This window comes from Coloeus monedula (assembly GCF_965178545.1).
Source record: "Coloeus monedula genome assembly, chromosome: 11".
In the NCBI taxonomy this organism is placed as follows: Eukaryota; Metazoa; Chordata; class Aves; order Passeriformes; family Corvidae; genus Coloeus; species Coloeus monedula.
The window spans coordinates 1,617,114-1,630,077 of NC_138791.1; the positions used below are offsets into that span (position 1 = coordinate 1,617,114).

Here is a 12,964-nt window from a genome sequence, read left to right on the forward strand (position 1 = left end):
AGAGTGATTGGAGTGTTAATCAGTACTAATCCCATTATCAGAGCAGAAAAATATCAAAGCCTGACTAGAAGTCAAAATAAGGGATTATCAAACCCAGTTTTTCTTGGGGGGCTCATAAAATAGTACAGTTCTGGTTTGGCTGAGGCTAAAACTGCAGCAGGCGATGAAGCAGTGAGCTTTTGACAAAGAGCCCAAACAGGGGAATCGTTCCAAATCCCGATGAATTTAGCAAGTCAAACACAACACCTTGACCACAAATGCCTTCCCCTCAAGTTAATGTCACTGCAGAGGGGTTTGTACTGGGGAGCAACTCTTTGTAAGAGAGAAAAATGTTCCAGTAGCCTGGAACTGTAGCTCTTAAGAGAAATTTGTTTCAGGGCAGTGTCCTGTGACCAGCAAGGTCAAAATTACGCTTGTAAATCCAGCAGGTGGTAGTTTTTGATCATACTGATCCTTTGGGCAGTCTGTATTGTTCTGTGACCAGTTCCAGTGTTCCCTAGTTCTGATCCCAGGTGGCTTTGGGGTGTCTGTGATGAGGGTACATCGCTCATTGGTTCAGTGATGCTGAAATCCTCACATTCTCCCCCAAAACCACCTCTCCGAGTAGAAGATTCTGAAGGCAGCAATGTGCCAATGCTGGGTGGAGATTGTCTTTGCTATTTGGCCTTGCAGGAAAGCAAGCAGAGAGCATTGAGAAAGCTTCAGTTTCTAAAACCACACCGATTTTAGGGAAGCTCTGAGTACGTGAGGGCTCTTCCAAGCTCAGCTTTGTTTCTATACCCTGCCAGGAAAGTATTCTGAAACTTTGCAAAGCAATGCTCCCCAAGCTATGTTCTGAAAATCTCCATTTCCACTGCAGCCAGATGCTATTTTCTCTGCTGTGAAGTGAGAAAGAAAATCTGGGATCCTGTGTCCTGTACAGCCACTGAGGTCTTCTGGCTCTTTAGGCAGTCTGGAGTTTCACGTGTGGGTTTAGGCAAATGTCTTTGCAATTTGAGACTGTTGGAGGGCAAATCCACCATACTTAAGATAAAGCACTGCACAGCTAAACAAACAAAGTCTAGCCATAATGTCAAGACAGATTCCAGATTTACTGATCAAAAATTAAGTTTAGTTTTTTTTAAACCTCATGAAAGAAGATTGTATGAAATCCACTGAGGTTCAAAGCTGAAATTGAAAGGATAAAATTGATGAAACAATAAAACCGATGAAGTGATAAAACCGATGCCCCTCACAGTGCCCCACACTGAAGTTCAGAATATTTCAACGTTAAATTTTGCATTTAAATTAATGCCACCCCACAAGTATATCTCAATGCTTAAAGAAAAAAAAACCCTTCATAGCCAATTAGATTCGAGGAAACCAACCATATTCAAATCGTTGCTGCTCAGCATCACAACCACAGCACTAAACCCAGCCGCTAAAACACACGTACTTTAAAGAGTTGTGCAAATCTAAAAAAAATAATCACACCCCGCTCGTGCTGGTTGATTCACAACGACGACAACCCTCCAAATTACCACTCAACCCCTTAAAACCCAGCCAGGTGCAGAGAGTTGCAGTCCCTGCTGCCCCAAAGCTGTGAGGTTGTGCGGCCGGCGCGGGGCCGCAGCTCTTGGGCGCCGGTCGTGTCGCAGTCTCTAATCTCTGCTGTTGCATGTCCTGGGCAGGCAAGCGTGGGCGACGCAGCAGTGCAGGATCGCTAGACAGCAATATGGAAGTAAGTAGGAAGTTCCTGATGTCTAGCTGGATGTGATGATGTGCATTTCAAACCTTTCTTTTATATACATATATTTTTTTGCTCTTTTTTCTTCTAACATATATATATATATATATATATAACCTGCCTGCCACAAATAAAATGCATGCCTAGGCTTCTCACTCCGTATTCTTCCAGCTTACAAAGCACTGACAGCTTGTTTTAGAGCAATGCCATTTTTGGTTTGAGCTAACCTTGTTCCCTTTGTTCCTGCAAGCATGGTTAAATGGATATGATGTGTCCTTTTGCCACCATTTCAGTCTGGTCCCAGCTTAAAAGCCCACTTGCTCTTTGTTACCAAGTACACTGTTCTTGCTGTTTGATATTTAGCTATAACTATTGACTGTCATGCTCAACCATCCCCATTGCTTATTTTCGAGTTCAATTGCTAAATGTATGCAGTCATGACACCATGGAATTGCACAGATAGGGCATGGGAAGATTAAAAAACTATTAAGACAGGTGAATTCAATGTGGATTTCATGAGATTTCATTCATCTTCAAACCATTTATATATACTGTTCATGTCTCTGAATTCAGCTTGCAGATTTTTTTCTTTTTTTTTTCCTCTCCTTTATTTTTTTTGTGTTCGCTTTAGGTAGATTGCAGTTTAAATCTAGCACACTTTGCCTAAGTACTGTTGTGTCCCATAACTCTTTAAAAATACAAACCCCAAACTTCCAGCAACTAAATTCCAGGCTAAATAACAGAGAATGTTGGACCACAGGTCAGAACAATACAACCACATAGAAATCTTAGTGGCAAAAATGGTATGGTTCCATTTAACACAAAATGCAGAGGTAGGCCTGAGAAGCAGCACTGTCACACGTAGTAGTGGAAAACTACTATAAATAAAGTTTTAAATACCGTTTTAAAATATGAACTGTAACTGTAATATTTGCTGCTGTGTGTTTAACTGTTTAGGTTGAATTTAATGTAGCTTTTTTTTTTTTCTTGTGGTAAAAAAAGCAAGTATGGTATTTTTTGCAGTATTTTAAAATGTATTTTTCCTTTAAAAGCACACTCGTATGCTTCCATGACTTTTTTTTTAAATTTAAAGCCCTACGTTTTGATGTCAAAGTACTGAGAGAAAATCACTCAATGCTTAACATCCCCTGAGAAGGGCATGAGCACCCCATTGGCAACGTAGGGAAGGTGGAGATAAAATTTTTCCTTGAACCCATGACATAATCCACCCATGTGAACCCTGAAGGAGGAGTTTGTGGGTCAGTGTGAACTTCTTTTCCAACATTCCAAGATTTTTTCTTTTTAATTTTTATTTTCTATTAATTTCTTTTTAGGGGTCCATCATTAGCAGTCCTCACATGCGCCGAAGAGCTACATCAACCCGAGAGTGTCCATCTCGCCCTCACCAGACTATGCCCAACTCCTCCTCACTCCTAGGCTCCCTGTTCGGTAGCAAGCGGGCCAAGCCCCCTTCCCAAGGCCCCGCGGCCCCGCAGGCCCCGCACCACGCGGAGGGCGCGGCGGCGTCGCACCCGCACCACGCTCAGTACTGCCACGTGCAGAACCCGCCGCCCTACCACCACCACCACCACTACCACCCGCCCCCGCACGCCCCGCACCCGCACCAGTACCACCAGCACGCCCACGGCCCGCACGCCCCGTTCCTGCCGCACGGCCACGGCCACGGCCCGCACCCGCCGCACCACGGCCCGCACCCCGCCCACGGCCCGCACCACCACGGGCCGCCCCCGCCGCCCGCCGCCTCCGCCGGCACCAAGCCCAAACACAGCGGCATCAGCACCATAGTCTAGGCCTAAAGACCTAGGCCTAGTCTAGGCCTAAAGACCCTCCTCGTAACTCTAGTTTTAAAGCCAGCTACAAAGGCACTTGCAGCAGACAACAGGCCACACCGTCAGTTTTTACCTAGGCCGTTTAATGAGCTTAAAGGCTTGCTGTTACTAAATAAAATAATTCCGGTTAGCCCAGGACATAGTGGTTTTGCTTATCTACTGGATAGATGTTCACCACCATCTGGTTAGTTCTTATTTCCAAACTTGCCTTGAAAACATGCTGCTTGCTGAGTCTGAGGAAAGCTACCTTTTACACCAAATCCCTGGACAATTTTACACGCATAATGAAAAGCTAGCCTATGAAAAAAACACAGGAAAAAAAGTGAGACAGAACCAAGTGTTGCATTCTTGCTCTTTTATTCTCAATGGGCAAAAAAAATAAGTAGACCTGATATGGTTGATGAAAGTACGTAAGTAAACTTTATATAATATAAATATATACATATAAATATATATATATACTGTATAGTTAACATTTGTGCTTGGAAAGAAATTTTTTCAGTCCACAAAACTAGCAATATAGACTTTACAAGGAATTCCACTTACTTGATAGGACAGTATAATAGATGAATAGCATATGAAAGAGTAGACCAAAAACATTAAACGTTAGAAACCAATTTCAGACATTTCAGTACATTCATCACAAGTCCCCTGGACTTGTTAAGATTTCTAAGCAATCATTACTAAATGTGCCAAGTAACATAGCATTTAAATGTTGTAGTCCAATACTGCTTTGTATAAATCCTTATTTTATTAACACGATATCATACGTAATCAGTATTAGAGCTGCTCTGCTATTTCAGGTAAGCAAACTCGTTAAGATGCAGTAATTATACCGTAGCAATGTAGGGTGCCCGCTTACCAGGGGGCACCTCCAAGCATTGGTCACACAAGTTCTTAGACACTTTAAAGGCTGTGATAACTGTGAATTTACATGATCCACATTTCTTTTGTAAGCATATGGATTGAACGACCACACGGGAAGAGTTCCGCCAGGTGCATGTAAACACTGCAAAAACATTCATCTCAGACATGAAAATGGCAAACCTCCATCCTTCTCAGCTACTTTGGTTCCTGTTTACCATAATTTCTCATTTTTACCCCCAACGAAGCTGAATTCTAGTCCAGAGTGTTTCCAGTGGAAGTGCTCTAAAACTTGAAGGTTTGTTTTAGAATTTAGTATAGGGTTTTTATATATATATATATATTTAAAAAAAATTAAAAATCTGTAATTCCATGTAGCCATGTGCTAGCAACAAAGTGGCTTTACCATTTTTACTCATCACATTTGTTAGTTTGAAGCACCCAGCACTCAGCAGGCTGAGTTTATGCTCAAACCCTCACTTCCATAGTCCAGTTAGTTGCAAGACATCACATAAAAATAGGCTGTGCTGTTGTTGCTTACATGTTGTAACCAAACCATTTGCAAATTTCTATACAATTTGTATCCCGAAATCCTGTACAAAATTATCCATGGCACCTACTTTGTAGTTTCAGCACTTTGAGCCACTGCAAGGACTTAACACCTAAACAGTAGAGACAAAGGAATCACAACTGCAAAACTGTACCAGCCTAAAAGCAAACCTTGAAGAGGATGAGCAAAAAGTTCCAGTAAGAGATGGGTAAAAGTAATCACAGCTCCAACCAGGCGGGTTTCCACGTAACAGTAATAAAAGTGTCCCAAATTAGGAGGACATGAGAGCAGCAGAGTGACTTGTCACGTTGGCTGGCTCATGGCACCTCTAATGTGGGGGGGATGGGAGAGGTTCAGTCATTTTTTCCCTTTCATACCATGGGTACCACAATACCAGCAAAACTGCAAACTGAGCACTTTGTTAACCTCCACAGAGAGCAAATACAGCAATCTAGAGTTGAGCCTTTTGTTTCCAGCAGTCCACGTTTGTTTCACACATGTGCAATATGTTTTTCCCCTTCTGCTCCTTCTCCTCTGAATGATCTCCATGAAAAGAAAGCAAGTGATTATTATTTTTCTGTATCATTCTATTCTAAATTCTGCGGCTTACCTTAAGAGGGCTCACCTGGGTCCCCTGAGGCTCTGTTCCTTGCAGTTTAAAAAATATATACTGTTCTTATAAGGGAAAGTAGAACTGTCTGCATGTCATCTAATGTTATTAGTGTGAGGCTACACTCTACATATTGTATAATTGCAAAATATATCAGTGTTACTGTTGATATTAGTTGAAGTAAAGTGATAACATATTTCAATATGTAGACTTTTCTTCATACATCTGTACCAATAGTAGAGTCTAACTGTAATTTATAGGTTGTTCCAGAAAAGATAAAGAACCATTCCAGTACAAACATCTCTCAGAAACTGCATCTTTTAATTAAAACAGAGGTGAGAAAGCTCCTCTTCACTGGGTGATGGTGTCTGTACTTGTTTCAGATGCAGAGGCATAATATAAGTAAAATTCTGTGTATAGAATAAAGGCAGAATATGCAGTAGCAGTGGAGAGGAAAATCGAATTCACTGTGTTGATTAACACTGAAGATGTTAAATCTCCCAGATCTGCATTTGCTTTATGTTTAAAAAACCCTTTCATTCATTTAAATTAGAGTTACATATAAATATTCTGTACTGAAAGAGTAAGCCACAGTTTAGTGCCTGACCACTGATTTTCATGTGCAATCAATGTATTTGTGAACCAAAGTGTTCAGGAGATGTCACAAACGTGCATGCACAGAAACATTTCCACATGGTTCCATGGACACGGGGAAGGAGGCTGGGCCTGCCCTGGGGGTGCAGGAGCTGCATGTGTGAAATCACAGCTCATTTTGAGGCTGGTTAGAAACCAACACTGGTCATGTGAGAGCACACGATTTGGAAACTCTGTTCTTTCAAGCCAATGAGGAGAAACAGTGGACTTGACTTTTTTTCCCCCTAGTTTTGTTCTGTTTTGTTTCTTAGACTATGTGTTTCTATGTACTCCAACCAAACAAACGTGTCTTGGTGCCAGCACAAGTCTCCAGACCTCTGCTGCTTGTTTAGGGTTGTAGTAAAACCTCTCTGACTCCGTCCTTGATTACCAGTTGCTTAGGGCAGTGTGGGTCATGCCTAGAATAGGAAAATTCCAGCACTTAACACTGCGTGGGGTTAAGAAAATGAATTAAAATGAATTCTTCAGCCTGCAGGCAGGAGTAGAATTGAGAAGGTTTTTTCTCAGATGCCATTGCCAATTACAAAGTGGTACAGAAGTGCATAGAGTGACCGTGGTTCTCTCTTCCCAAAAACAATGTGGCAAAGCAGTAATGCTGATTTGAACAAATGAAAGAGAAACGTAAAGAATGAAGGTGTGGCAACAAAAAAACATCTTTTCTGGGACAACAATCAAATATATATTTGGGGTTTTTATTTTTTTAAGTTAAGAATGAAATGTAAAACAGTGTAAAAACAGAAAACAAAGTTCATCCTAATATAATGTGCGTCTTGTATTGCTAAAAAAAAAGTCTAACATACAGTGTAGAATGATTTTCCCATCATGTACTGCATGCAGCAGAAGCCTCTTGTTTCTTGATAAAATGAGCTGAAAGATGGTCAGCAGATATTTAAACACTGAATCTCTAGATGTTGACTTGCTGTTCCATATGAAGCTGTGTGTTTTCTGCAGTTAAGCATGCATTTTGCTGTTCCCTTGTAAAATACCATCGCACTTCTTGCCTGCAAAATGGATTCTCGTGTATATATTTAAAAGAAAAGTGGAACCAATAACAAGATTCAATTTGGAAAAGAGAAAAGGGGGTGGTGAAAATGGGACCAGTAGGGGGAATAGACAATTCTCTAAATTGTACATAGTGTGTAAATTAGCATTACTGTAAGTCTGCAGTCACTTTGAGGTTGCCTATCTCCTGCTAGGAACTTGAGTCAGCTTTGAGTTGTATTAAAATGTTAGAATTAGGTCTTGAATGCAGACTGTTAAAGACTTCAAAATCATTATGCTTACAAGAAGCTTCTGTTCTGGGGAGGCTCGAGACCCCTTTTGTAACTCTGGGGAAGAAAGGAGTGCTTTCATTTTAATATGCATTCTGTTTGTAAGTAGTAACAGACCCTATTGATGTAAAACTATAACTGTGATCATGTGGAGAAATCAAATAAATCATTTAAAACTCTTTGTTTCTCATTTCGTGCAATCCAAGAGCTTCAACTCTTCATATTTGAAATGAAGGAAATTCCTTCCAATGGTATCCTGGCCCTGCTGAGGCAATGGGATTTCTGCTGCTCACTTCAGAGGGGCCAAGAATTAAAGATCAGCTGGTGAGTGGAGTCTGTGACCCCTTCTCACTAGGCTTGGATTGGTGTGGTGGTGCTGTAATAAGTTCAGTTCTAGAATCACTAAAGAGCAATGGCTCCAGCAGCCAGGTGTGCAGGCAGACAGGGAGACAGTGACTCCAACACCCAGATGTGCAGACAGGGAGGCACTGCAGGGGCCCTGGTGGACAATTCCCAAACCCCTCAAGCCCTGGACAGTGATGACAGGTTTGAGACCACCTGCCCCGGGAGCTGTGTCTCCAGCTGACCCCGGGTGGCCTCAGGAGCTCCTGTCCAGGGCACTTCTGCCCTGCCTGGGGAGGGCCCAGTTTGTCCTTGCCAGGGCCAGTCCTGGGCTGCTCCATGGAACCCATCCCCCAGGAGCTGGCAGTGCCTCCCTCTGTGGCCTCAGACCTCCCACCCCGTCACTGAGTAAGTACTGCTCTGTTACTCCTCGTCCTCTCTGTTTGTGTGTGTCTCAGTTTACAGCCCAGAATGATCCTTTGCCACCCGTGGCCTTCCCAGTATTTGGCATCACATCCTGCAGTTGCTTTGATAACGACTGGGGGATATTCCGTTGTGTTCTGCCCTTTGTGCATTTCCAGCACTTCCAGGGGATTGCAGTGTCTGAAAAGCCTGTCCAAGCTAATGCTCAGCTGTCAGTTCCGACTAAATACTGTGTTTGCTTCTGTTTTCTATGAATTTTAGGCAATTCTTGAATTACGTTGTGGGAATAGTCGACTGTGACCTCTTTCTGAAGGGCTGTAATTTCAGGATGTGCATCTTGATCACTGATTTTTTTTGACTGGTAAGTACTCAGCATCATCCTCTGTGCCACCCTCTGAGCTGTGGGACCCCTTAGGAGGTGGCCAGTGCCTCTGTACCATGGAAACGTTCTCCAGTGGAAGTAGAAGAATTTGCAGAGCTGTTCTTCACTGATACTTCTATTCCTGGTTTAGAAATTAAGATCTGCAAAATGTTGATACATTTTGAGAAGACAAGAGGTCTGCACGTGGCAGTACACACACAGGTTGCAGGAATGAGTTCTCATGCAATAAACAACTTCTCAAGCTCTTCTATACAGCAACTTTTTAACAACGGGTTCTTTCCCAGGTATTCTTTGTATTATTTTGGTTGAAATGAAGAAATGCAAGATTAAAATGATAGAAAAACAAAATGAAGAACTTAAAATGTTTTATCTGTATCTTTCTTCAGATTTTTGTTGACTTAACAGTTAATGAATTCTACTTTGTTTTTTCCAGTTGGCCTTAATGATTGATTTTCATTCAGAGTTTCATAAAAACAGGTATGGTATTTTAGCATACATTTATTTTCTTTTAATGGTTGTGCAATGTTTTGTTCATCTACACCCTGTGCACAGGTGAGATGTGGGAGCCCCAGTTATTTCTGCATTTGTTGCAGGGAATTGGTCACACAGAGCCCAGAGTATCCCTTCCCTCCAGAGTTGTTCACCCCAAAGCATTTTAGGTGGAGCTTGAAGCATTGCCCCAGCTTCCAGGGGTTTTTTCCTACATTATTTGAACTGTCATGTCAAAAGGGATCAGAATTATGAAGGTGTGTGATTAAACCATATTTCAGCACATCTACCTAGTGACAAATGTATTTGCATAAGAGGAACAATGTACTTAGAGTAAGGTGCCATAATAAACCCTCGTTGGTGTTACAGCTGCATTAAATACACCTTTTCCAGAGGAACCTTTCTGGGTTTTTACCCTACTGAGTGATTTTTGCTGCTGTATTTTGTTGACATAAAAGAGAACATAGCACAGCTAATCTAATAGAAATATCTAAACCACACAAATATTTCATTTTAGGTGTATTTTTTTAGTAGACTTTCTTTCTGTTTCCTATTATTTCAAGAATTAAAGCCAAATCCTGTATTACTCAGCAAAACTAAATCAACTGCAGGATGAGGCTGGTCATGAGAGTTAGGAAAAGCTTAAATTAATATCTCTGCTGGAAGTACTTTAGATAAACAAGATCTAAATGAAAGTTGTGTGGGTGATGCTGACTTGAAGCCATCACTTTTTTCAAATGTTTAGATTTATCACTTTTGCCATGTGAATAAATGCATATTTTTAGGGATAAAATGAAAAAAAATCCCCTTTATTTAGCATTTTTGCAGTAACTGAGATGTGAAATTAGCAGCATGGTTCATGAGACACAGCAGCTGAAAGCAGCCACACGAGTGTACAATTCATCAGCTCTGCTGGGAAATGACACAACTGGAGCTTTCATTTCTTTTTCATACTTGGACACAGTGCTTTAGACAGGTCTGTGTAATGAGCAAAGCAAAAATAATCTGTCTTTAATAAGAGGAGCAGAGGAATCTCATTCTAAGGCAAATGAAATGTTATGCATGCATGGTGGAAAATGTCTTTTCTCTGCAGCCTCTGAGCTCTGGTACAAAACAATGCCTCATTTCTGACCAGGAAATGGGCCCTGGGTTTGTGTCCAGGGAAGTGGGAAAAGCAGGGACTGTGCAGGAGTTGTGTGACTCAGCAGTGGGATCAGAGTGAACCAGGGCTGGGAATGAATTAATCTAATCATTGCCATTCTGGTTTTGTAGTGAGGAAGCAATCTGGCTGTCGCACACGGAGCCTCGCCACCTTCGGATCCAGCAGGATGGAGCGTGCAGGATCCCTGGCAGGAACTCACCATTCCCTCACCATTCCTGGGGCTGAGCTGTGGGGCAGGACAGGGAGTGGGAGAGGACACGGAGCCTTTGGGGGGTGCAGGAAGTGGGTGCTGCCCTGGGGTGAGGGAGGAGGGAAGCAACGGAGCAGAGCTCGGCTGAATGCGGGACCCTGCAGGGAGGTACCACCCCCCTGAGCATCTTTCCTCCTCCACCAGCTCTCCGTGTGGTCTTGGCTGTTTATGCCTTCATTTTGCTGGCTGCTATTCCTTTATGTCCATCTCCAACAAGAAAGAACATTTTTATTTAATGATTCACCCTATATATTGTCCTTGCTATCTTTCTGGTAGTCTCGTGTCTCTGCTTCTGCCTCAGCCCGTACACCAGGCTCCAAAAATGCCTTTGCCATACCTAAAAATAAAATCTAACAAAACCCCACCAAAACCCAAACACCACTGCAATCACCACAGCTTGAGATACTTCTGTTGTCCTTCAACCCCTGAGTTTGGAAGAGCAGCAACATTTTCCAGCCCAATGACAAATATGTGCTGAATGTTCCAATTCAGACTTTAAGCATCCCAGGTGTTTACAGCCCTGAATTTTCACAGCATTTCAGCAGGTTTTAAAAATGTCTTTGATTATGTGCTAACTCCTCTGCTATGCCAGTCTGTAAATTTTCAAAATTGTCTGTATGTGTATTTTATACCCAAAGGTGGAGGAAATTTTGTTTCTACTCTTTCTAATTTTTTTCTGTTAGTGCAGCATGCACCTTTCTGGGCTGTTGCAATAGTCAGTGACCCTGCTCATATTTGCAGACTGACTGCATAGCTTCATGCAAAAAAATATATATACCTGTCTGTACATTAGCAGTGAACCACAGAGGACGTGGCCTGAGCAATTCCTTTGACTGCAGGAACTTGAAATGACTTGGAAAAAAAGCTGGTGAAAAAGCACTGGCATTTTGGGTCATCTGTTTCTCTTCCCAGATACGAAAAGGGGGAAACAGATGCCTCATTTGGGATGGAGCACGTTATTGGACTGATACATTATTAATGAAGTGTTCCTGAGCTCATGGAGCTCCTTCCTTCTCTCCAACATTAGAGTGTGATAAAGTTTATTTTGGCAAAGAGGTTCTTGACACATTTCCCTTCTGTGTTCATTAATAGTGCCAAGATGTGCTTTATCCAGTTACTGCAAGGCCTTTTTATAGCCACCCTTGTCCTGTCTCTCATGGGTGTCACCTGCGTGTGACATAAAGGCAGCAGGCTGGCCTGCTGCTCCTTGGGTGCAATCCCACAGTAAAGCTTCTCTGCTGCACTGAGTTCAGGTTATCTCCCTTCACTGAGCAAGAAACTTCATTTCAATACAGTGCTTGGCCTATTTTCCCTTGCTTGAAAAATTAAATCTTACTTGGCTGTTTTAAAAAAAAAAGAGTGTAATTTGAAATAAAATATACTTCAAAACATGAGGCCATTTAGTGCTTCCTTTTAATCTAACATGGCAGAGCTGATGGACAATTTGCCTGTAAGTTCCACCTCAAGTTGTGAGGAATCCCTTTCACTAACAGAATGTATCTTTATTTTTCAGGTGGTTTCTGAGATGGCCACAGGACAGTCAGTGTGGATGGACAACGCTGGATAAATGTATTTATGTATTTATAGAGTTTGTTTATGTATTTATGTATTTATACAGTGACCGTGTTAACATCTGTGTTTCAAACACATCACATCACTTCCACAGCACGTAACCAGGAGCAAAAGTGGAAATACCAGTTCCTGCCCTCACCTTTCCCAGGATTTCATTTGTGAGCCAGCTTTTTAAAAAAATATTCCGAGACAGGAGTGATGCAATGAGCACATCATCACATACCTGTGGGAAAGACAATTATCAGTGTCAAGTGCAAAACTTTCGTACCATCTCTCAGGTTGAAAAGGAGCAAACAGTGATTGCATAAAGAGAGGAGGAATTTTATGTATTTTCCTGGAAATGCTGCAAAGCCTGGTGGATATTTTTATAAAGTTATTTAGTGACGCTTTTTCAGTAAATAAAATATCTATGTCTCAAAGAGCTAAATGTTACCAGGTCATTATATTACTGAATACCAATTTTTAAGCAGCTGCTGGAAAAATACAGAAGAAAAAAAAGGAAAACTGAAGGGTAATTTTATGGTAGTCATTTACTGATCTCTACCCCTCTTGCATGAATTCCTTCTCAGGGAGGAATTCTTCCACTTGTGTGTGGAATGGGCTGAAATGGAATCACTGTGGGAGTTGTGGTTGGTCACAAAATGTGAGTTATGGGGAGCTGTAACAGCTGAGGGATTAGCTGGCCCAGGAAGGGAATCTGAAATGATGGGAACACGTGGATGAATACCTCAGTGGCAGAGACAGAAGAGAGGAGTCATAAATAAAAGTGGGGAAAGGAAAAGGCTGGGCATGTTCCTGAAGCAGAAGGCAAAAAATACC

The 12,964-nt window shown here is 41.9% G+C and overlaps 1 protein-coding gene across 6 annotated transcripts in view; it reads left to right on the forward strand.

Annotated features, from left to right (window-relative positions):
- Positions 1-7,696, forward strand: part of IQSEC1 (IQ motif and Sec7 domain ArfGEF 1) — a 281,844-nt gene extending 274,148 nt beyond the window's left edge. For 5 of the 6 annotated variants that reach the window (XM_082288714.1, XM_082288716.1, XM_082288715.1 and 2 more), the window contains 2 exons: positions 1,671-1,720; positions 3,061-7,696. In XM_082288714.1, coding sequence (XP_082144840.1) covers positions 1,671-1,720; positions 3,061-3,537 — 527 coding nt within the window. In that variant the 3' untranslated portion in view covers positions 3,538-7,696. The remainder of the gene's footprint in view (positions 1-1,670; positions 1,721-3,060) is intronic. The other variant, XM_082288719.1, reaches the window with a different exon arrangement.
- The last annotated feature ends 5,268 nt before the right edge of the window (positions 7,697-12,964 follow it).